The 25,505-nt window shown below is 49.1% G+C and overlaps 1 protein-coding gene across 3 annotated transcripts in view; it reads right to left on the reverse strand.

The window, feature by feature from the left end:
- Positions 1-2,092: 2,092 nt before the first annotated feature.
- Positions 2,093-25,505, reverse strand: part of LOC144720742 (uncharacterized) — a 78,190-nt gene continuing 54,777 nt past the window's right edge. For all 3 annotated transcript variants that reach the window (XR_013585794.1, XR_013585795.1, XM_078597769.1), the window contains one exon: positions 2,093-23,677. Coding sequence is in view for 1 of the 3 variants with exons in the window: in XM_078597769.1 (XP_078453895.1) it covers positions 12,872-13,639 (768 nt within the window). In the remaining 2 variants the exon portion in view is untranslated. The remainder of the gene's footprint in view (positions 23,678-25,505) is intronic.

The raw sequence follows: 25,505 nt of genomic DNA on the forward strand, positions 1-25,505 counted from the left end.
CATCAAAAGATCTCCAAGCTCCCGTAACCTTTTATTGTCTCGACCAGAGATTTTTGGAAAGTTCTGCAACTTCTTGAAGAGAGCCTTCTCAATGGTTTTTGGGCTACCATAGCACTCCTCGAGCCTCTCCCACACCGCATGCAGGCTTGAGGTGGGGTCGTCAATGTTTGCTGACCGGATCCTCTTTGCGTACTCTGCAGACGCATTTCCTAACCATTTCACCAACAGGTCGAGTTCTTCACTTGCAGAGATGTCTGCATTTCGGATTGCATTCCTGAAGGTAGATCTCCAGGCTCGATAGTTCTCAGAGTGGACATCAAACTTAACGAGTCCTGTGTTGATTAGTTCGCGGTGAGCCAGGTACCTAGCAAAGTCCCCTAGTCCTGCTGATCCAGGGTGTGTCCATACTGGCGCTTGTGAGGTGGCATTATTGGCTGTATTGCCTTGCATGCCGTCATTCGCGATGGCGTTGGACTGTGAGCCCAAAGGGTTTCGATCACGTTGGTTGGATCCCCTTATGTGACTATCTGGAATGTGGGTCTGACTTGGTGCATCCACGTCTGACCCCACGTGCATGATGCTGAGTCGGCGACTAACTCTCAGGGCAGGATATGCATTTCCACCATTCCCATAGACAGCATTCATGTTCATTCGGTGTGGAGATGGCGATGCCTGAACGTCCACCCTTTGTTCAGTATCGTTTGGTGGAGGAGCATTGATGCTCCTTCAGACCAGTCCAAAAATTTTTTTCTGGTGAGTTGATCACGGTCCTTGACAGGTATCTGCATGCCAAACTCACTCCAATTCTCTTCCTTATCCAGGTTGGCTGCTGCCTCGAGCACCTCTGCCTGGGCCATTGCAGCAGCTGCTTCCCTTTTGAGTTGGAGGGTGCTTAACTTAGCATCCAGCTCAATTTTCTTCCGCGTGGCGGTAGCCACTAATATACCCTCTTGCTCTTCAAGCTCTGCTTTCTTCCGTGCGGCAGCAATTGCTATGCTTGTTTCTTCCTGCTCTGCTTTCCTCCGTGCGGCAGCAGTCGCTATGGTTGCTTCTTCTTGTATGCGAGCCTTTTCAATTAGCATGGCTTCCTCTTCAGCCATGTAGAAGATACGGGCGTTTGCTGCTTCTGCTGCGGCGCGTGCCTGAGCTGCTGTCATACTAGTAGATGATATATGTGAGTGTGCTGAGGCTTTAGATCTTGTGGTGGACCTGGATGAGACAGAGTGCTGAGATCGTGTCTCTCTTAAGCCCTCCACACGGTCCATTGCATCTTGTATCACTGCCTGCACATTATCATCGAGCAGTTCGAGGAAGTGCTCTTGTCTGCGCACTCCCTCAATGCCCTCATCTGTTTTCACCTTCATCAGGAGGGAGATGTATTTATTTGCCAGGAGCTTGTAGCTTGAGCTGCTCACCTTCACTCGCTGGATGGCCCGCTGAATTGAGGCCACTGTGTCTGAGGCGTTTGAAGCTTCAGATAAATCTGCTTCAACCCGGTCCCATGCCCATTGTATCCTGACATCAAGGTCCTGTTTCTCAGCCTCATAGCTTTCCAAGGCCCGTTGTGTCAACCTGACCTCTCTTTGGGGCCTTGAACTCCCTTGGTCCTCTTGAGGCAGGATGGGAGGTCCTGGATTGCTTAAATCACCTTCTTCAGTATCTCTCCCTGCTGAACTGTGGCTTTCCATGCTGCGATGCTTGCAGCACGATTTTAATGTAGACTCGTTGCAGAGCTCCTTGCTTGCTGCAGGCTGACTGCTTGAGAGCTCCTTGCTTGCTGCAGGCTGACTGCTTGACAACTGGTTGCTTGCTGCAGGCTGACTGCTTGAGAGCTGGTTGCTTGCTGCAGGCTGACTGCTTGAGAGCGCCTTTGCTTGCTGCAGGCTGACTGCTTGAGAGCTGGTTGCTTGCTGCAGGCTGACTGCTTGAGAGCTCCAAGAAGAGTGTCTTTTTACTCGCTGCAGGGCTGGCTGCAGCACCGGTTGGGAGCTTAAAGAAGACTGTCTTTTTACTATCTCGGCCTCGCTGTGCGCTGCGTTGCACCACTAGTCGAGTAGATAACCTTGCGTTCAATAAACCCTCGGAGCCAGGATGAACGTCCAACTCCAATCGTCATTTATTGATTGTAACAAGGTAAAACTGGTGAGAAAACACAGATACAGCATCTGTTATAATCCGGAAACACCAACACAATGAACACCACAGCATCAGAACATTGTCTTAGATAACAATAGATCCTGGACGGACCAGGCCCCTACATTACCACTGAACAACTAGACAAAAGCACAAGCCGGTGCGTTGCATACAGGCACATCGTGTATTCATCCCACTGCACCCCAAATGTACAGCATTACACATAACACTAAACTGTGGATGAGATACTTCGTATCTTTACTCTCAGGATCGCAACATAGGCACAAGTCTGATTCGACCTACTAAATCACAAGTAACATCCACAATAAGGAAAGTCGCAGGCTTCGTTACTAACTAGGCCTCGTATTTACTACAACAACTTAACGGCACCATAAAGGCATTTACATCACTATAACGGTCATTCCAACATTACAACAGCATTGTCAATATTATAGGAATATAAACAACTTACAGACAATGCTTCTTAAGCTCCCACAATAGACAAGTGCGGCTGTGGTCTCACTGAGATGCGATGCGTGCCGCCATCTTGACTTATCTGTGTAATGGCCGACGCCCGCGTGGTACAGTGGAAATCTAAAATCGTAACTTCCTGGTCACGTGACCAAAATTAGCATAAATAAACAGGAACTTCCTGTGAACGTACGCTCCACATCTGCCGTGAGGCGAGACAGACGGGACCATGTACCGTCAAATCTTGGGTGAGAACCTCCTTCCCTCTTGAATGGGTATTCCAGCATGACAATGACCCAAAACACACGGCCAAGACAACAAAGGAGTGGCTCAAGAAGACGCACATTAAGGTCCTGGAGTGGCCTAGCCAGTCTCCAGACCTTAATCCCATCGAAAATCTGTGGAGGGAGCTGAAGGTTCGAGTTGCCAAACGTCAGCCTCGAAACCTTAATGACATGGAGAAGATCTGCAAAGAGGAGTGGGACAAAATTCCTCCTGAGATGTTTGCAAACCTGGTGGCCAACTACAAGAAACGTCTGACCTCTGTGATTGCCAACAAGGGTTTTGCCACCAAGTACTAAGTCATGTTTTGCAGAGGGGTCAAATACTTATTTCCCTCATTAAAATGCAAATCAATTTATAACATTTTTGACATGCGTTTTTCTGGATTTTGTTGTTGTTATTCTCTCTCTCACTGTTCAAATAAACCTACCATTAAAATTATAGACTGATCATTTCTTTGTCAGTGGGCAAACGTACAATATCAGCAGCGGATCAAATACTTTTTTCCCTCACTGTATAGCATAGTTTGGACTTAAGCTTTCGTGATTGCCGGAATTCATATTCCCTGGTTCTCTTGGTAAAGTCATGTAGATATAAATATACAATAAGAAATAAAATAAGTAATACTTCAGTCTATAATGTCGACTTATTCTTATAGACAAGCTTCGAACTATTAAAAAAAATGCCGGTTGTAACGTCCGATTGTCCCTGCTATGTGCCTGTGTTTTACGGCTCTGCAGAATTGTTTCTGAACTGTCCAAAACGTCCGGGGAGATCATGTCATGCAGTTGTTTGACAATCTAGAGATTTCCCAGTTCGTCGTTAACCTACCTTTGCCCCGGAGCGGAGCAAAGCAGGCGGGAAAATCACGACGGAGTTACGGGGTGTCAAACGCGAGGAGTTCTGTTCAATAAAAAGTGACACAGGAGGAAGAGAAGAAGTTGTCGGTGTGAAATAAAAACACTAAATTTGGTGTCGAAGCAGTAAAAAAACTACGCAGCCATGTCAAAAAAAGCCGCTAAACGGAAGAACTTACCCATTGACTCTTCCGATGATGAGAATGATGAGGTTGTTCCAGCCACGGCTCCCGAGAATGTTGCTCAGCCGGCAGAACCAGAGGACCGGCTGCCCTCGGCGCAAGGGAGTGAGCATGAGGAACCTCCGGCCAGCACAACGAGACGAAGTTGGCGGGACGTTGCTGTGCACTTGGAGACCACGTTGGCAGCGGTTACATACATGTTCAACATGCTGATGGCGGCGGGCCGGACGACGTCTACGGGGGTGGTGACGGATGCGGCTGCTCTTCATGTCGCATCAACAGCGCCGATCGCATCCGGGCGAGCGGTCACGGGGCCTGCCGTTACATCAGTCGCGTCGGGCTCTGCATCTACTCCGCCGGCGGTGTGTTCAGCTTCGTTGTGCTGGCTGCCGCAGGTCCGCGCGTTATCCGCGACCGAGGGCGACTGAATGGCATTTCATCTCCGCTTCAAGGCTGTGTATCATACGTTCCGTCGACTGGTCGGAGCACGAGGCATTGCGGGTCCTGCCGACGGCCCTCGATGATGACTCGTTGGCCGTCTTCTACTCCATCCTCGAGGCCGACCGATCATCACTCGTCGGTGCCTGTGCTGCGATGGCGGCTATTTACGAACCATCGTTGACCATCCGAAGGAAGTTCCAGCTCAGAAAGCGGGGTGACACGGAGTCGCCCCTGGCATTCCGCAGCGCTCTGTTAGCCCTCAGGTAGGCGGCCTATCCTTCCATGGATCGGGCAACTCTCGACTCGCTCGCTCTGGAACGGCTATTGACGGTGGCGAAGGAGTTGGGGGTCGTCCTCTCCGTCGCCAACGATCTCTCGTCCCTCCAAGTGGCAAAGAACATTCAGGCGCATCTGGGCCTCAGGGAAGAGCCAGCTGCGATAGCATGCACAACGGTGGAAGGAAACTCGATGGCCAGCAACAACAGCATGGGATACGCAACCGGATCTTCAAGTCCACGACGTGCAGAGATGCGGGGTGATCAATCGCTGGTTGGGTGGTCACCACGTCGCGGACCACTGAGGTGATATGCCCCGCGCGGGTGCTACAACTGCGTGAGGATGGGCCACATCGCCAGGAACTGCTGGCTGCGCGTTGGCGGTCCGCCGGGAGCTCCTGCGACCTACGGCGTCAACTTCTCCTCGTCCCGAGGACCACAGGCGAGTCGCGACGCATCATGGACTTGGTCGTTTCATTCCCATCACTCATCTGCGCCTTGTTGCCCTGTATAGTATAGGCTAACAGTGGAGAGACTAGCAGAGTGTGTAGTGGTAGGCCAGCAGCGGAAAGAGCAAATCAGAGTGTGGCAGAAAGGCGAGCAGTGGAGAGGCTAGGAGAGTGAGAGAGAACAGGCTAGCAGTGGAGAGGCTAGGAGAGAGAGAACAGGCTAGCAGTGTAGAGGCTAGGAGAGTGAGAGAGAACAGGATAGCAGTGAAGAGGCTAGGAGAGTGAGAGAACAGGCTAGCAGTGGAGAGGCTAGGAGAGTGAGAGAGAAGGCAAGCCGTGGAGAGGCTGATAGAGAGAGGGGGAGCGGAGAGAGCGAAGCGAAGCGAAGCAGGCGAGCAGCGCAAGCGGGAAAATCACGACGGAGTTACAGGGTGTCGAATGCGAGGAGTTCTATTCAATAACAAGTGGCACAGGAGGAAAATAAGAAGTTGTCCACATGAAATAAAATCACTACACATATAATGTATTGACAGACAATCCATTTGTAATGAGCGACTTCCATCACTCGTCTTGTAGAGGGTACTCTTCTTTATTCCACGTATGGCACGGAACAGGCCAACGTTATTGGCACACATGTAGATGTTACGTTCTACAGACTACACACACGGTTGATCACATGGCTGGTTCCGCCCGTCCGCTCTCGGTCTCGCCGCTGGCTGACGGCGTGCCGGGGAGGGTGGTGGAGCTTTGCCGGAGATCCGCCACGTGGCCGAACGACAGAGAGAGATGATGGCGAGCAGTGACGCAGTCTGGACCCAAGACTTCACACACCGACCACGAGTCCTCCTCCGCTTATATTCTCGCAGGCGCGCCTAGGCTCCGCCTCTGGCCATGCCCTCTCGTGGAACTTTCCAGCCAGTTCTCGGAGTTTCTCGGCTGGCCCTACCCCTCACCTTTGGCCTAGATACCTTCCCCTTTGGCCTAGATACCTTCCCCTTTGGGGATTGGATAATGTTTATAATGGTGCCTGTACCCGTGCTACCCTTTACCAACCAGTAGATGTCACTATCTCATTACACATTTATATATACATTTTTATTGAACTTAACATGTAATACATATCAAAAGCTATTTAGGCATAGAATAAGATTGACTCCAACAAATCATTCTTCATGTTTGACTGTCTGGATCAAGTCTTAATACAGGTGTTTCAGTATTTGGCTGTGTTATGTATATGTAGTGTAGTAAAATACGCGGTGCGCACTGTCGGCTGATGGCAACTGAGGGCAGGCAGGTGCGCGTGTGCAACATGAGGTTGCATGAGCAAACCTCCACCTCATCAAGGGGATAATCGGGTGCAGATGGGGTCGGCCCGGGGCTGCACGCTGACACCGGAGGTGTTACTAGGGAGACGTGCTATAAGAGGTGATTGATGGCCTGACAGGCGCCAGCCTGATAGGGGAAATTAGTTAACAAAAGTGACCATATAGACAGAGACAGGAGTGCCTACAACTGGTGCAAGAGTAATACAGTGTAAGCAGGTGACCTGTAGCAACGTGTCCGACTGAGTGATTTTTCAAGACACTACATTTGGTGTTAGAAGTCCCAACGAACCTTAGTTGTCATGTCTTAGTCGGCGACGAAACGAAAAAAACCCACCTGCTGTGTCGTCGGACGATGAGGCGGAGCAGGACGTCATCCCTCCAACCCAGGAGTCCTCAAACTACGGCCCGCGGGCCACATGCGGCCCGCCGAGGACATTTATCCGGCCCATGGTCACTAATTGGGCTGCGCTTGTGAGCACTAATTGGGCTGCGCTGGTGAGCACTAATTGGGCTGCGCTGGTGAGCACTCATTGGGCTGCGGTGGTGGGCACTGATTGGGCTGCGGTGGCGAGCACTGATTTGGCTGCGCTGGTGAGCACTGATTGAGCTGCGGCGGTGGGCACTGATTGAGCTGCAGCGGTGGGCACTCATTGGGCTGCGCTGGTGAATGGTTCAATGGGCCAATTGACTGGACTTGCCCCCCAGGCCTAAGGCTGCCAGCCCTCCCCTGGCTGCGCTTGACTGGCTCTCCCTCCCTCAGCTCCCTCACTTGCCCCTCGGCTCCACTCCCAGTGATATTCCTGTGTGCTGGGGATGTAGATCCCCAGCACACGCACCGCTGAGTAAATGATAGAGGGGTAATAACAGAGTGATCTCTGATCTCTGGAGGGGCTGCCTGCTGTTTTCCCGTGCTGGTCAGTGACAGACAGCCGAGGAGTAGGAAACCCAATTTAAATGACAGTAAGTGCATTTATATTCGGATTGCTATTCAGTTGGATGAGGTTATATGTTGTATGTTGTATAAGCCCCGGTTGATACTGTTGCGATTGTAATATCGTTGAGGACTCTTGGACGACGGGGTTGAGGCACACGTATTTATTTCGCAACAGTTGTCACAACCGTGGACATACAACACTGGAGGGGGTATCGGCCCCCTCACCCGGCTAGCTGGGAATACACTGCTAGCTATCTCTGACCTACCTCCTAGTCCTCCACTAACGGGCTAGGGGAGGCTGTCTGGCCCGACACTGGTAAGTCGGGCTACGGTACCCGGAGTCCCAGAGCACTAGCTCTGGTTCTCGGGACCACGCCGCTGGCTCGGTCCTGCGAGGCCCTGACAAGGGCGGCGACCCAGGGGAGTCCAGGGCTCTAGCTAGACGATCTTCGGTCTTCACTGGTTTAGCTTTAACATTGTTCCCCCAGCTCTCCGGCTCATCCCCTTTTATACCAAAACCCCCCCGCTGAGGGGTGGGGCCAGCCCCCCAGGCTGCCCTGTGCGGACGTCGTTGAGAGCACCTCCCCGTGCACTCACGAAGCCCCGCCCACTGTGTTTGTTTCCCGTGTGATCCTATGTATACAGCCCCTCCGTAACACCCCTACATCACCCCCCCCCTGTACAGCTCGCAGCCGTCCCGGCTGCAACAATGACAATAAAAGTTTATTTACCCCTCGACCCCGCGTGTGCCTCACAATTTTTTCAACAATAACGCGAACGAGAACAACAACAAGAACCAGAAAAGCAAGAAGGGAAAATAACCCGACGCACCCCACCCCCGAATAAATACGAATTCCGTAAAACCAACGTATATACAATTTGCAGGGAACCCCAGCACACACACAACACACAGTGAACACAACATACGTACAATCCAATGTGCCAGGAACACACCACCGACGCAACACACAGTGAACATAACATGTGAAAAATAACAATTTTTTTTTTCTTTTTGTGCATCACAAGAGTCTGCGCATTCTTGCGGGTGTCCTCGCAGCAGGCCCGTCACACGGGGCAACCCCGGATGGCGGGCCGTCGGGTGGCAACTGTCCATTTCCGAGTGAGTCTCCTCTCGATGTCGCGAGACCCTCGGCATCCCCCGTAGGGGTTGTCGGGCGTGAGCCCGTCATTCCTGGTGCACCTGGGGGCGGGACAGCTGGCAACACGTCAGGTGAGAGCAGCGGAGACGGACCCTTTGAGTCGGTCGACCCCCCACATGTTTGGCCACGCGTGTGTGGAGTGGGACTTCGCACCGCAACGAAGGGTTTCAATCTGGAGGGGTGCACAAACCACCGGCGCTTCCCCCATTTGATGCGTACGCACTGAGGCCGCAAAACCTCAACCACCTCGACGGGGCCCCGCCACGGCCGCACCAGTTTAGAGGAGGTCGCGAGTGGTACCTGGGGACAGTGCAGCCATGCCTTGTCCCCCGGCTTCCACTGTAGCACGTGCGCGCGACCCAGTCTGAGCTGCTCATTAGCTTTCTGACGTAGGTCTGAATTTTGCATGGCAGCATCCCGTGCCTCTGTTAATTTCGCAAGGTTAAATTTAACATGGTCGGCCAATTGAGTTTTACCCTGCGGCGCGGGGATCTGCAGCTGGGCCCGAACAGGTGGGTCAGGTTCGCGGCCATACATGAGGAAGAAGGGGGAAAATCCCGTTGCCGCATGGGGGGCCAATCTGTATGCTGCCAGGACCCCTTGAATTTGCAGGTCCCAATCGGTCTGTGAGTCCAAAACCTGCTGTGACAACATGGACGTAATGGTTCGCTGCAGACGCTCGACCATCCCGTCAGTTTGCGGGTGATAGGGAGAGGTACGAATCTTTTTCGTGCCCAGGAGCTCACAGACTTGTTGGAGCAGTTTGCCGGAAAAATTTTTGCCCTGGTCGGTCAGCAGCCGCTCGGGAGCACATTTGTCCAGGACGTATCCCTGGACAAAGGACTCCACGATGACTGCCGCCGACTGGTTGGCCAGGGGCCAGGCCATAGGCCAGCGCGTAAAGTACTCCACCCCGGTCAACAAATATCTATTGCCCCTGGGGGTGGCGGGGAATGGGCCCAGAATATCCAGCGCGACAAGTTCGTTGACTCTGGAGACTCTAATAGACTGCAAAGGCGGGTTAGACTCCCGTGCTGGTGGTTTCCGTTGCGCACACCGAGGGCATGACCCCAACAGATCTGCGACATCCCTTGTCATGCCCGGCCAAAAAAAATCAAGCTGGAGCAAGGCGAGGGTCTTTTGGGTCCACAGGTGGAGGAGGCGCTCATGAGCGGCCCACACCACCTTACCCCGTAACCCAGAAGGGACCACCAGCCGGTGTCGATGGGATTTCCTGTCCCAATGCATCAGCAGACCCGTGACCATTTCCCATGCGTCGGCATCACCCCTCCCCCGCCCAGCATCCCCGACGCGACGACGCAACGCGAGGAGGGAGGTATCCTCCATCTGTAGGCGCCCCCATTCAGTGACAGGCAACCCCAACAGGGAATCTGATCCCTGTTGAGCGATCGAATTCGTCATTGACGCTGCGTCGTCGGCGGCCGCCAGGACCGGAACAGATATTTCACCCGGATGCCTGCAACGACCCGACCCCAGGAGGCATGCGCATTCGGGGGCGGTTGGCATGCGCGACAGAGCGTCCGCATTGGTGTGGCGAACGCCCTTACGGTACGTGGTTTCAAAATCAAAGTCCTGGAGAACCTCCAACCATCGAGACAATTGTCCCGATGGTTGTTGAACTCGCAGGGCGTACTGTAGTGCCGCATGATCTGTACGGACGGTGAAACGCTGACCGTACAGATATGGGCGGTACTGTTGGATGAAATAGACAATTGCCAACAGTTCCCGACGGGTGACACAATATCTTTGCTCCGCTGGAGACAACACCCGACTACCGTACGCGACTACCCGTTCTACGCCGTCAACCACCTGGGAAAGCACGCCCCCAATACCCGTGTTGCTCGCATCGGTGTCGAGCACAAAGGGTTTAGAAAAATCGGGGTAAACCAAGGGAGGAGCTTTAACCAGAGCGTCCCGAAGGGAGCGGAAAGCAGCCTCCTCCTCCTGTCCCCAATGAAAGCGGACCCCCTTTGACGTAAAAGCGTGTAGGGGCTTTGCAATTGTCGCAAAATCCGCGACAAAGCGTCGGTAATACGACGCGAATCCAATAAAACTCCTGACCTCTCCCACAGAGGTGGGAGTCGGCCAGGAGCTGACGCACTGCGTTTTGGCGGGATCGGTAGCAATACCTGAGCGTCCAACGATGTGTCCCAAATAACGCACAGATTCGCGTAACAGATGACATTTTTGGGGTTTAAATTTAAAATTAGCAGCCCACATTTTGAGGAAAACTGCCCGCAACCTCTGGAGATGCTCGTCAAATGTTCTGCTAAAGACGATAACGTCATCCAAATAAATTAAGCACGAGTCCCATTGCAATCCAGCCAAAACCAATTCCATCAATCGCTGGAAAGTCGCCGGCGCCGAGTGGAGTCCCATCGGCAACCGGTTGAATTGGAAGAGACCGTGCGGTGTACGGAATGCAGTTTTAGGCTTAGAATCATCGTCCAGAGGAAGCTGCCAGAATCCCGAAAGCAAATCCAATGTGGAGAAGAATCGCGCTCCCGCCAAGGCATCCAGCGATTCGTCAATCCGTGGGAGCGGGTATGCGTCGGCAACAGAAATTTTGTTGAGGCGGCGAAAATCGACGCAAAACCGCAACGAGCCATCCTGTTTCTTAACCAGGACGATCGGCGCTCCCCACGGGCTGGTAGAGGGAGAAATGATGTCGGCGGCTAACATGTCATCAACAGCCGATTTGACATGGTCCTTTTCGGCGGGACTTAACCGAAAAGGATTTTGGCGTATTGGCGCGCTGTCACCTGTATCAATATGGTGACGCAGCAGATGGGTACAGCCCAAATCGAATTTGTTCTGATTGAAAACGTCGGAAAATTCACGCAGCAGTGTCCTAAGCTTTTGACGCTCTAAATCCGACAGGTCCGTCGATCCCGCACAAAGCGCCTCGAGCCACCCTTCATCGGTGTCCGAATGTGGATGCGGCAAAGGGACAGTGCCTACGTGATTCGCGACAGGTTCCTCATAGGGCACCGGCGTTGCGTGAGCAAGCACGGTCCCTTGAGGAACCACCACTGTCTGCGACCCCACATTGAGGACCGCGATGAAAGGGTCCCCGTCCCCTTTGACGATGGTCTGGGCCGGAATTAAATGAGGTCCGCTAACCCCGGCCCTAGATGGGCCCAGCAGAATTCCCTGGTCCCCAATGCCTTTAGCGAAGGGCCGACGAAGTTTGAGAGGCACCAACATTTGTGCCCCCGGCGGTACGCGATCCGTTTTAACGACGAACGCCGGTACCGTCGCGAACGCCGTCCGAGCCGCAGTGGGGGACGGCAGAAACGCCATGCGTCGTCCCGACGGGAGCTCAATGCAGCCCTGGTCTATTAAAATACGAATCGGCATTTTGCCCAAGAAGTCCGTCCCCAGCAGGCACGGAACCGCCAGCGAGGAGGAAACAAAAATCGGGCCGGACAATTTGATATCACCGATACAAATTTGTGCTCGAATCTGTCCAATGATGCCAAGTGAGCCCCCGTTAGCAGCATAGAATGGGACGTTAACCGGCAGTAAAGGACGGCTCTGGACAGGGAGAATATTGTAAATTAGTTCCGAAATGATGGTCGCCGATGCTCCTGTATCGACCAGGATGCGCACCTCAACCCCGTCAATGTGCCCCACCACGGCTGACGACCCTGACGATGCAACCACAACGCGATGGGCCAACACGGACCACTGCCTGGGTTCGATCTGAGTCCCCATAGTGGTGCGTGTTGGCGCGACGGTGCACAATGTCGGCCCCCCGTCCGTTGCGGTGTGCGAGTGTGTGACGGGTGTGTGCGTGGGCCAAACATGAGGGGTGCCGCGACTCGCCGGGTTATGTTGATGGAGCTTGGGAGGAGGGCCGGCGTCCTGTCGAGGCGTCGTCCGCGCTGCCGAGGAGAGCGGCACCCCGAGGCGACATGGCCCCGGATGCCGCAGTTGTAACAGCGCGGGAGCGCAGGCGGCGACAACGGATGGTCGGAGCGGCTCGATCCGTCCCGGCCCGCCCGTACTCCCGCCCTCTGCTGCAGTCGATGGTCGATGGCGCAAACTTCTTCCGCCGGGAGGGTGGCTGCAGCCACAGTACGCCCGGCCGCTGCCGTGCTGGCCTTCCGTCGCTGCGACAGTAGGTTGGCATGGAGGAGCCGCGCTGCCTGGAGGGAACCCATTTCTGCGTCGTCCTGTGCAACGACGGCGATGTCCAGGTCGTCCGCCAGCAGGAGGATCTTTTCCGTTACCATCGCGTCCACGCCTTCGTCGTCCATTCGTGGGAAGGCCATCTTCGCCAGCGCCAGGAGACTCGTACGGTACGCCAGGGGCGACTCCTTTGCACCCCGCTGGCGATCATAAAAGAGCTGCCTGCATTCCGACGATGGTCCGTAGACAGCAGCCAGCAACTGCAGCGCCATCTGTAGCGTGGAGCGCCGATGTAAGAGCGGCGAGGGCGTCGCTGTCGAGGAGCGCCGGCAGCGCGCAGAGAGCTTCGGCATCCGTCCACTGCGCCATTTCCTGGTGCGTGAGGAAGCGCCGCTGGAAGCCGCCCCAGTCGCCCTCCTCGCCCACAAACTCTTTGAGTGGAGGTAGCCGTTGGTGTAGCGCAGCGGCCGCCGTGGAAGCTCGCACTCCGCTGTCCCCGTTACTCGGCTGGGCTTCGGCGCGAACGACGGATGGCATCGCCGGTCGCACCAGTGGTGACGCTCTGTCCGCTGGTGATGACGCGGCAGCCCCTGTGCGGCCGATGTCGGACCCGAGGTTCAGGCCGGCCACGCCCTCAGCAGCTGCTGCGGCGATGGCGGGAGATTCGAAGTTGGGCTCCGTTGAAATGGCGGGAAGGCGCACCGGTCGTCCGCTGTCCTCGCCCCGTGGCGGTCCACCAGCCCCCAGCCGTGTGATGTGTTCGAGCGTGGCGGCAGCAGCGTACAGCAGCTCCGCCAGTCTCGCGTGAGCCAGCCTCAGTCCTTCTGTTGACGGCTCCCCTTCATCCCGATGCTGCGGTAAAAATGCGTCCGGCCCCGGCTGCTCGATGCCTTCTTCAGCCGTCTCGGGCTCCACAATTTCAGCGGTGTCCTCCGCCTCCGGTACCCCGGCTCGAGCTATCCAGCGCGTGTCCATGTTCGTGGTCGTTCACTTCTGTCACCAGATGTAATATCGTTGAGGACTCTTGGACGCCGGGGTTGAGGCACACGTATTTATTTCGCAACAGTTGTCACAACCGTGGACATACAACACTGGAGGAGGTATCGGCCCCCTCACCCGGCTAGCTGGGAATACACTGCTAGCTATCTCTGACCTACCTCCTAGTCCTCCACTAACGGGCTAGGGGAGGCTGTCTGGCCCGACACTGGTAAGTCGGGCTACGGTACCCGGAGTCCCAGAGCACTAGCTCTGGTTCTCGGGACCACGCCGCTGGCTCGGTCCTGCGTGGCCCTGACAAGGGCGGCGACCCAGGGGAGTCCAGGGCTCTAGCTAGACGATCTTCGGTCTTCACTGGTTTAGCTTTAACATTGTTCCCCCAACTCTCCGGCTCATCCCCTTTTATACCAAAAACCTCCCGCTGAGGGGTGGGGCCAGCCCCCCAGGCTGCCCGGTGCGGACGTCGTTGAGAGCACCTCCCCGTGCACTCACGAAGCCCCGCCCACTGTGTTTGTTTCCCGTGTGATCCTATGTATACAGCCCCTCCGTAACACCCCTACACGATCTCTGAGAAGTGCGAGTTCAGCCATATGCTTGTATGGCTGAACTTGCATTAGATTCGGAAGAAAAAAGGCACATGTGCCTTCTTTTTTCCTGCAGTGGAATCGGATCGCATGGGTCTTCTCCCCCATGCGATCAGATTCCTATGCGAGTTCGCAGATCGCACTGCAACCTGTGAACAAAACTGCAGGTGTAATTAACTTTTTAATGGCACTCGCACCAGTGTGAGCCTGGGGTAAAAGCGGAGTTCCCCCAATCAGACTGCATTGATGGGCAGTGCAGTCTGTATGTCTCTGTGTGGGCAAAGTTATTGCTGGTATATTGTTTTTGTAGCGCTGTATATATATATTGGTATTTTACTAATCGCAATTTTGACTTCCTAGGAAACAATGATGTCAAGAAAGAGAAAAATGTACTCGGAGTGTAGGATATTCAAAGAACAGTGGACTTATGATTACTTTTTCATGCAGTACAAGGAAAGAGCTGTGTGTCTGATATGCCAGAATATAGTGTCTGTGTTCAAAGAATACAATTTACGTCGACACTATGAAACTCAACATAAAGATAAATATGATTGTTTGGTCGGAGAATTGTATGTAATAAATTATGATAATCACGGAGATAATCGTAGTAATGTATGCGGATGCTTGCGATTATGTTAATGTATGCAGTTATGATAATAAAGCTTAGCTTCGTCATCCAGAGTTGTATCCATCGGAATAAACGAATATCTTTGATTAAACATTTATTTATTGTCTTAGTGTGTTTATGTTATGTTAGGTCTCCAAATTCATATCTCAACGCAGGTTACAGTTCTAATGAAAAAGACAGTTTTGCATGGACTTGGAAAGAAACACTCGACATACTTCTGTTTTAAGCAATTTTAATTCTAAACAAACATATGACACTCTAACATGCAAAGGCAAAAGTATACGTCAATAGATTCATCGGCAAGATTATATTTGTTAACAAAAAGTTTGATAATAGTGGGTGGGTGCGTGTGTTCGTGGGAGAGCGTATCTGGCTCTGCTTTAATTAATTCTTCAGCGAGACTCTATGACAAAGAAACAGGTTTGACACGATATTCGCTCTCTGTAAACGTGTCGATTCGCAATGAGGATGTCGAGAGTTTTAGTTTGCCTCGACGAATCTATTGGTCGCCTATGCGATAAGCGAAACGAAAATGAAAAAGCAAGAAAAATAACCTCACACTCTTATAACCGATTCCTCACGGCCAGCTGATGGTTCATGTAATTGGTAATTAGTCTTCTGATAATTGACTAGGGTTGATACGATGGTGTGGGTGGAATAGTTAGTCTCTTAGGTAAGTTCGAGACGTCGATGCGTGCGTGTGTGGGTCTATAAGTGGGGGGGGGGTTGCGGATACGAACGGCTTCGGAGAAGGTCCCTCTCGCTCGAGCGTGGCTGCGGTGAGCTGCTCGCTTTCCGACTCCTCCCTCTGCTGCTAGCTGAGCGGCGTTGGCACGATGTGGTCTTGGGAGTGACTCAATTGCTTGGCGCTTGATGGGTTTGGCGGCACTTGGCGGCCCTCGGAGCTGGCACCCGTACTGTGGCTCTGACGGCGCGGCAGTGCTCGTTTGCTCGTGCGCGGGCAGGCCGGCACCTGAGCTCGGGCACAGGACGAAGTGACGATGCTCGTTCACTACTGGTATTGATGTTGGGTTCGAGAAGGATAACTGAAATCTCCGTCAGTTTCACCCGCAGCTCGGCGGCTCAGTGTAGCGATTCTTCTTAGGTGGTGCAGACCTCAGCTTGTTAATGCACGTCGCTACCCCGCGAACATCGCCATTCTGGACGACGAGAGAGCTCCTTCGTTGGCGGCGACGAGACGAGGTGAGGCTGAGCCCCGGTGGGACGCTGACCCCCGGTGGTATACCCCCGGTGGTATACCCCCGATGGTATACCGTTGACGGAATTTGCCTCGGCTTATATCGGGAAAATCCACTCTGTTTTTTTCGAGTTGTTCAAAGGCCGGAACCATATAATTATTTTTTGTTTGTGTGCGTGGACACATCTGCGTCCGTGTGTGTCGTGTGTGTGTCCGTGTGTGCGATTTATTGGAGGAATAATGTTCTTCAAAGAAGCAGCTGTCCGTAATAATTCTGGAAAGAGGGGTGGGGGTTTCCTCGCGAAACGGCGTTACATACGAGTCATCAAACTAAACCAGACTGACGATTCGCGTTCGCACCGAGATTGCAAAATCATAATCGACGTTTTGGGTTTGGATTATGAATAATATTGGTCGCGAAAGCCTACGCGTTAAGCGAGTTCTATAATCCCTTCCCTCGCTCTGGGCGTTTATCCTTTGTTTCACACAGCTTTAAGTTGTTCGTTTGGTTTGGAAGTCAAAATGAGACTCACTTTGCTGCTTAGTATTATTGTGATTTGATTGTGATTCAAGGTATGTTGTAGCCATGTTCACGGTATTTCCATCGTGGTTTGATTTCTTTATGGGGAGATGTTATTTGCTCGTGTGCGCAAATCTTTCTGTCCGTGCTGCGGGAAGACAAAGACGGTCGGGCTCCTTCGTTGGAGCACACTGCAGTCCTGCAGCCGTACTTGCGCGTGTTTTTATTATTATTATTTTTATAGAGGCATCTGTTGAATTCCTTTCTCGAGCCGTTGCTCGTGGGCACCTTACCTGCTCGCCATGAAACTTTTATAAGGGCCATTTCCCTGCTTTGTTTGTGCCTGCTCTGTGGCCGTTCCTCTCGGGAAGACAAAGACGGCTGTGAGCCCCCTTTCCCTGGAGTGTTGCATGTTGGTTAATTATGATAGACTTCTCCGCCCTTAACTCTCCTAAGAGATCCTCTCTAATTTCGTACTTATTATTTGGTTTTGTTTTTATTCACGATTTGTGACTTAGCCTGTTATTATTTTATCTGATATCCCGGGGCTAGGGAATTTGTTTTTGGCTTAGGAGCGACCCTGACTGCCATAATTATTCTTTGATGCTTCGGTCAGGCCGCGTAGAAAATTATTAAGGTAAATAATGTCAGTATTGAATTAACAAATGAGGATTCACGACCCCCTGGTGCAGACTGTAGTCTGGTTTCCAATTGGAGCGAGGATAGATACTGTTTGCTTAATCTTCATGGTTAAGTTGGTAACTTTGTTTAACTAATATGGCTCAAAACCCGTCTGTTTGCTTTCTTGTTGCCAATTCAATTTTTTTTTTAGCCGTTAAGAATATAATTATATATTTCTCGTGGCACCTGTTTCTTGTATTGTGAGGGGGCCTTTTGAAGTATGTGTATTGTCTTAACACGCTCTTGCAATCCCCCCCCTTTTCCTCTTCTGTGCAATTTGGGGAGGTTTCATGACATTTTATGGCTGTCTCTTTCATGCTTTCTGGCCTTTTGAAGCGAGGTGTGCGTGCATCTGCCCGTGAAAGCGTGGAAACAGGTTTTTTTTCTTTTCCTTTGTTTGCTACCAAGTTTACCCAGTGTCTATTAAAAAATATATATTATTGGCTGAATTATTCTTAAAATTAATTTTTGAAAAAGCAGCATATACCCAACAACTGGTATGTACACCCCGGCCGTCGGCCGGACCGGTCGAGGTCTACCATGGAGGAGTCACTACACCCGGAAGATTACCCACTACACGCACAAAAAAATGGGTCGCCACAAACATCTACACCCACACCTTCACTCACCTTCAGCATCAATGCCAAGGTCAGGGAAGTCACTTGACGCGACAAACTAACCGCAAGACGGATGCCTTCCTTTCGCAGCACTACCCATGATGAGGGAGGTGCATCACCATCCGACGGAGCTACAGCTACGCAGCCCGGTTACCTGGCCATGGGCCTAGACGATGCTCCCACGGTGATAAGACACCCACCGTGGACAAGACCACGAGACCGCAAATAAACTTACACTCGTTCTTTTGTCCCAGAGGTTGTTTGTCGGTTGTCCGGATGTTATAGTTACAAGGCACGATTGACCCCTTTGTATGTACTATCTTGCCTCATGGTTATTTACTACTGTCTTAATCTCTGTTCTGTATACACTTACACACAAAGTAACAGGGCTCAAGTTGAGTTAGCATTGAGTTATTGTCCCCGAATCCGTTGGTTTCTTACAATTTTCTTCAGGGGGGGGGCAGGGTGATGTAGTACAAATACTTACACGTGATCCAAGGTTCCTTTGTGAGGATGACATCGCGAGGGAAAGGAGAAGTCGGGGCGAAAAAGATAGGGAACACCCCAGAGAGAGGTGACGTAACCGGAAGAGGAGGGAATCACAGTGGTGCTCCCTGACTTCCACCGGTGGACTTATTACATAAGTATAAAACGTTGAGTTATATATATAGTATCAATATAACTGCATGTTTAAATAGCACATGTGGTTCAGGTTTGTTTACTTGTGTAGGATACTCAGAGCATGGCTGCAATAACCCGGAAGAGGAAAGTAGTAGCATGTAGCTGATAGCAGAGCCTCACAGCTCTCCCATTGGAGGACAAGCTGCTGACCCCTTGACGTGCTGGAGGAAAAGCCCTACGGGGGACATGATTGGACTGGAAAGAGCGAGAGTCGTGGGCAGAGAGAGATGGCTGTGTAAGGAGAAGCTGCAGAAGAGAATACTTACCTGTCTCCGTCGTGGATTTCATTACACTTGGTTAAACATTTTTTTTTCAATCAAAGGGTTTTGTTCCTGTGGCAACTATTGTTCTTGTGCAGTCATTGCATTAAATACAATATTTTTTTTGCGAAGCGTTCAGCCTTGTGACAAAGCTATTATAGACCCTACAACTATGCAGTTTCCCTCAATGCTAATGTTTTTAATCTACACGTATTTTTCAGGTAGATGAACATGTGTTTTCTACCACAATAACAGCTATGTGTGGAACGAGACCTGCAGATGAACCTCCGAGATATGCATCTGCCAACATGGCTACACTGTGTGCAGGTGTGCCCCAAAGCCGATTTGGAAAGACTGCATGCATTGGGGCACGAGGGTTGGAGTTCATTTTTTTAATAATGCATCTCACAAAGTGTTTCTTAAGCTCGAAATCAAACGAAACTTTAACAAGGGGGGCTGATGTTATAGTGAAAGGGTTGTGTAATGTTAAAGGCCCAGTAGTAGGAATAAACCCGGCTTGGTACGTGTGTCCAATTAATGGTGAAGTAATTTGTAGTTAGGTGCAAAGTTATTGTAGATTTGTTTATTATTAGCAATATGAATGCCATTTATTTAACCAAGAAAGCCTCATTGAGTCTCAATAAATGTTTTCAAGAGGGGCCTGCATATCGGTGCCAATACCATTTCACCGCATTGTGTTATTGCTTCACTTCTATTTGGGTAATTCTGACTCCATCCACCTGATTATCACCTTCAAAAATGTCGGTGGGCCACATTTAATGAAGACTGTCTTTATTTCAAATATATATGAAGGGATTCAGCACACGTGGTGTTCAGCAAAGCTATATATATATTGATGACCCACAGGTAATGCAGTCGGTCATACAGTAGGTAACGCACGCTCCAGCAACTCCGCACTCAGAACTCCCCCCTCCGCTCTCTCTCCCTCTTCCTTTATTACCTTATCTGTCCTCCTTGCCAGTCAATCATTACCCAGGGATTTGCCCCAGCTGATGGCCAATTTGCAAGGCACCTTCAAGTCTCCTACGTTGTATTCGCCTTCTCTGCTTGTCTGTTGCTCTTTGACCCGGATGATATTTATTAACAGGAAAGGCCCTCAAATATCTCCAACATATATAATTGTTATATGGTTACCCAGTTGTATTAAGAATAAACGTGTTACCTCCAAGTTCAAGTGTGTGCCTCTGTGCAACCCACTACACATTCATAAATAATAAGTACAATATGCATACATTTGCATTATCCAATTTATACATTCTTACATGCATAGCATTTATTGTCATCATACAAATGTTTTTTAATCGAAGACCAAATGTTATTTTAACGACATATACATTGAATCATTACTGTCCACTGAATATTGTACACTTGATAATAATGATGTATTTAATGTGCGCTACTTCCAATAACATGGATCATAAAAATGCACACAACTGTAGACAATGCAACATAAACCGAAAAGTGAAGAAGCATGGAGCGATGCATTTTCTCTGTTACACTGAGAGACAGGGGAACACATGGCTTAAATAAAAATGGAGGTTAATTATATAATTTAAACTTGATTTGAAGCTTTCGTGATTGCAGGAATTACTCTTTCGTTCTCTCGGTAAAGTCACGTAGAAAGAAAATAAATTAAATAATAGAATACGACGTTTCGATTGCAACACAAGCAACCGTTATCAGGTAAAACTACATTTGAGAGAGAGACAAAACACAGACATGGAGACACACAGGCAGACACACAAGCAGAGAGAGACAGAGACACAGAGACAGACACACAACATAGACACACAGAGACCCTTGCTTGTGTTGCAATCGAAACATCATTCTATTATTTAATTCATTTTCTTTCTACGTGACTTTACCGAAAGAACCAAATAATAATTCAAACTGTTTGGAAGTGTAAGTGTGCTTGGGCAGGATATGTCATAAGAGGGGATGATGGACCATGGTCATTAGCAATGATGAGGCGGTCGCCAAACAATGGAAACAATTCAAGATGACATCCAGAGGGGGTACAAGCAACGAGTGTGCAGATACGAGGTGTATTGTAAGATCGTAGAATGTTGACAGATGCTAACGGCTTGGGGAAGTACATTGATCATGGATAATAATTGTGATGAATATTACTCCACAATAATTTCCTTATTTATGGAAAGCTTATTTTCAAAGCCATATAAACTACCTCACTAAAATAGACTATAGTCAACAAACCAAACTAGCGATTCATGTTTAATTAGTTAGGACTGGTTTGGAACGTTTTAATGCAATAATACAGCATGTACATTCTAACATTACAAACACCAATACAAGGTATTGTATGTACATTGAAAAAGATGGACCCAATTTCAAAGCAGTATATTTCAAGATGGCAACATGTTACAATTACACGAAAAATTACAAACGGTTTAATGATCTATCAAGTTATACTAATCGTTTTATAAATGCTCTACGTGCCCTCTACCTCCTGTACAGACAACATCAAGACGATAGTTGAATTCATCCCAAACGCCTCTCAAAGTGTCTTCTTTCCACTGAAGTCACCGCTGCCGTGATTCTGTTTTTGAGGTCATCGAGATTAGTCGCTAATGGTGGCACAAAAACACGGTCTTTTGTGCCACCATGCTCATTGACATTGGCGGATCAATGCCAAAACGCCATTGAAACGCACGCTGCACCGCAAATACGGATTCAGTCTTGCTGAACTGCAGAACGCAAAACGCCTTGTGTTGCGGGGTCACCATCTTGCGAATGACTGAGGCTAGGGACTGTTTGTGCGCTGGGAGAGGCATCTAGCAGCAAAGATTTGAAAATCTATGCCTCACCCTTTCAAGTGGTAAGAGTTTCATTCATGGGCGGTTCGCGGTTGCAGAGCTATAGCGATTTCAAATCGGGTCCAACTTTTTTAAACACCCTGTATTGTACAACATTTCACGTGCACATCCACCTGTGGTTAAGTGCAAATTAGTCTTACAATTGTATTGAGTTCTCTTCATATGCTGGACTTGGCCAACTCCAAATATCGGACTAAAAACGTTTTATTTCGCACAGTTGGCTTAATCATGCACCAGTGTACACGTGCATGTTGTACAACCTCCGTTCAATTAATTTGTAAACATGTTACGTTACATTAAGAGCAATGATTCAAATTAAGGCAGGTCTCGTATGTGTGTGTGTGTTATGTGCGTGTCTCACGTGACGGAGCGTGCCAACTCATCTCTACTTGTAGGATGTATTTAGAATCATCCGGTGAGTACAATCTTGCAATAACTTAATATTAACGCAGAAAATGTACAAACATACAAAGTTGCACTATCGTGGTTCAAGACGACTGAACCCTTCAGAAAAACCTGGGCTTGACAACTTGTAATCAGTAGAGACATGGTTTTACTTGGAAAATAACAGATCCAATGAAGCATGCTAAAATCATTTTCCAATTTCTCATTAACCAGACCAAACTGACGGCTTCCAGAAACCCCTTTCTTTGCAGAGATAGACAATAATGAGGCTCATGGAATGTCAACTTTTAATTGCCTAAAATACAGCATACCTACTATAATCACCCAGAAACGTCTGTCTTTAACGTTCCTGACGTCACTCCACATCGACCAGTACCCCTCATTAATATTCATGAGCAGGTGAAATCCTCCAAATGGATACCCCACCTCACCCCTCATTAATAATCATGAGCAGGTGATGTCACTCAATATGGAGTATTCCCCCCCCTCACTAATAATCATGCGCAAGTGACGTTACTCCACATCGAACAGCCCCCCTCATTAATAATCATGAGCAGGTGACGTCTTCGAAATGGATACCTCCCCCCCCATTCATAATAATTGGCGGCTGACGTCACTCCACATGGGGGGCCAAGGCGCCTCCTCCCCCCTCCTCGGCGTCAACTTACAACCCTCACTACAAAGGCAGAACCCTCACGTCACGCGATCTCCGTAACGCTATTGAGACATCAAAGTAAAAAGGACGTCATGATGAACAAGGGATTATAACCTTCAAATTAAATAGGTCTGTCACCGCACCCTTACAAATTGCACACGCATTAATGCACTGAATATCACGTCGCGGTCTGCTTTTCGCTTGCAACTTTCAGATTTAATGCAATACACCCGTCCTTGGATGGGCAAAAGGCTAGTTCTATATAATTACTGACACCTCATGCACTCGTCACCGATACAAATAAACATGTCAATTAAAAAAATCAAAATACACACTAATGTCAAAATAATAAAGACACTTAAAATATTGTTCATATAATATAGTACACCTAAAACACTGTAATGGTTGCGACAAATACTTTGTACATCACGTAATGTTCATTTATGTACAAAGGACTAGCTTAAGGGTCATTGATTAATTAATTGTACTGACGTTTGAAGCATGTGATTAACTTTGGTCAAAAGCATATTTGCATTTTTTTTTGTTCCAACTTGAGAATGATAGGTTTGGCTTTTTGCCAAGTTCAGTGCAATCATACCTCAGTGGTAACTTCTGAGAACTCAACACTTAAATTACAACGTGGGGACACTGCTCTGACTGGAGCAAATTACTGTATGTAATCCCTGCCCTCCATACACCTGTCACCTACGCTCCCATGCTTACCAAGCGCTGTGCTAGTCTGCAACTACGATACCTTAAATATTAACAAGCAGAACGTGACACATGCAGAATATTAATGGAGTGTTTGTTCACACGGTGCCACTGCTTCCGTTATCTTTGTACCTCTGTGTGGGCTTTCCTTCATACATGGTGGTCATTTCTTCACTGGTTTGATTGCCACGTGACCGCCTACAAACCTTTTTTATATTTCTCCTGAAATGCAAAGGAGGGGGCAAAGACACCAACGTTAAATACGTGATGGCAATATGGGTGTAAGAAGCTAATGTGCAAATACAGTTGCAGAACAATAACCATTGCTGCAATTTATTTGGTTGAATCAACGATGCAGGAATCTCTCTACATATGGATCACCTTTCAGTAACACATACATTACTGAAAGGTGGTCCGTAAAGCACATTTTCTATACCGAACCATATTTCCCCATTGACTTTAATGATATAATTCTAGATGCATTCCTACGGAAAATATTTTGGGCCCCAAAACGTAAAAATCTTACTTAACAACACAGCACACATTTTTAAGCACATTTAGGGGAAAATCGATTATTTTATGATAAAATATTAAGAATACTCAAACTATGTTGCAGGAAACCAGTACAGTATGAAAAGCATGCAGAAACCACATGGAGCAGTATAAAATGCACACTAAGGGCAATCGACAGACCTGCATTGTTCGATTTTTCTCTGGAAAAATATATAATTTGATAAGAAATTCCATACATGCGGATTTAACATAATGTATATAGAATTTGTGGCTTAATTTATAAGTTATGTTCAATTCCGTATATTGAGTAGCCATATAAGGCGGGATGACTATTGAAAAAGTACATTCATTTATCGATCATTAGGGTACATTTGCATCTAGGAACCCATTCCTGCGATGCACATCCTCATCTTACTCATTTACAAGTAACATTTGCATCTTTGTCAATGTTTCGTTCATTTGGTTTTGCCTCCAAGAATATAAATTGTACCCCAGGTCTCATGGCCTGGCCAAGTGGCGTCACATGTTTGTCTGATTGTGGCGAGGCCTATCCGGTACTCCGTCGTTATTCGCGAGGGATACATTTCCGGAGATGCTCGTGAATAACAGATTTCGCGGATAATGATATTGGCTTATGCAAACCTATATTTTGAATGATTTACCTTAAATAAATGCATTCATAAGCTATTTAATAAATCAACATCATAACACAATAAATTGGTTATAACAATCATAAAGTAAATAAGAATAGATGTTAAAGCATTAAATAACATACTCTTTGGTTCTTTCGGTAAAGTCACATAGATGAAAAATAAAATAAAATAAAAAATAACTAAATGAAATCACGACGTTTCGGAGGCAACACAAGCTTCCGTCATCAGGTGGAACAGCCACAGAAAAATTACTGTAGTGAATAGAGAGATTTATTTGTGACAAGTGATTATATAGGGTAAGAGGGGGGTTGGAGCCAGGAGGGAGGGATGCAGGGGGGGGGGGAGTTAAGCTGAGTTAAGCTGAGATAAGCTAATTAATGACGTCCTTTAAGGACGCAGGGGGGGCCGGTGTGTGGACTTGAGGGCGGGAGTTAAGCCGATTAATAGATAAGCTGAGTTAAGCTGATTATTAACATCCTTTTAGGACGCAGGGGGGGGGCGGTGTGTGGACTTAGGGGCGGGAGTTAAGCTGACTAATAGTTAAGCTGAGTTAAGCTGATTAGTAATATCTTTTTGGGATGCAGGGAGGCAGGTGTGTGGAGTCGGGGGCAGAAGTTAAGCTGATTAATAGTGTGTGGCAGGCAACGGCTGGTGATACAATGCCTGCGTGGGTCTGGGGGGGGGTAGCGTGGAAATGTATGGGAGCAAGCTATGAAAGCAATTAAGAATTTACCTGGTTAATAACATCTTTCAAATGATTGTTCAATTTGAATCCATCTTCTCGGTTGAAGTTATGTCTATGTTTGTATATCTGGATGGCTTCATGGACAAATATTTGGTGGTATCCAGACGCTTGCAGAGCACTTTGGTGTCGGAGAAAACAA

Source organism: Lampetra planeri, chromosome 9, assembly GCF_965212315.1.
Source record: "Lampetra planeri chromosome 9, kcLamPlan1.2.h2, whole genome shotgun sequence".
Lineage (NCBI taxonomy): Eukaryota > Metazoa > Chordata > Hyperoartia > Petromyzontiformes > Petromyzontidae > Lampetra > Lampetra planeri.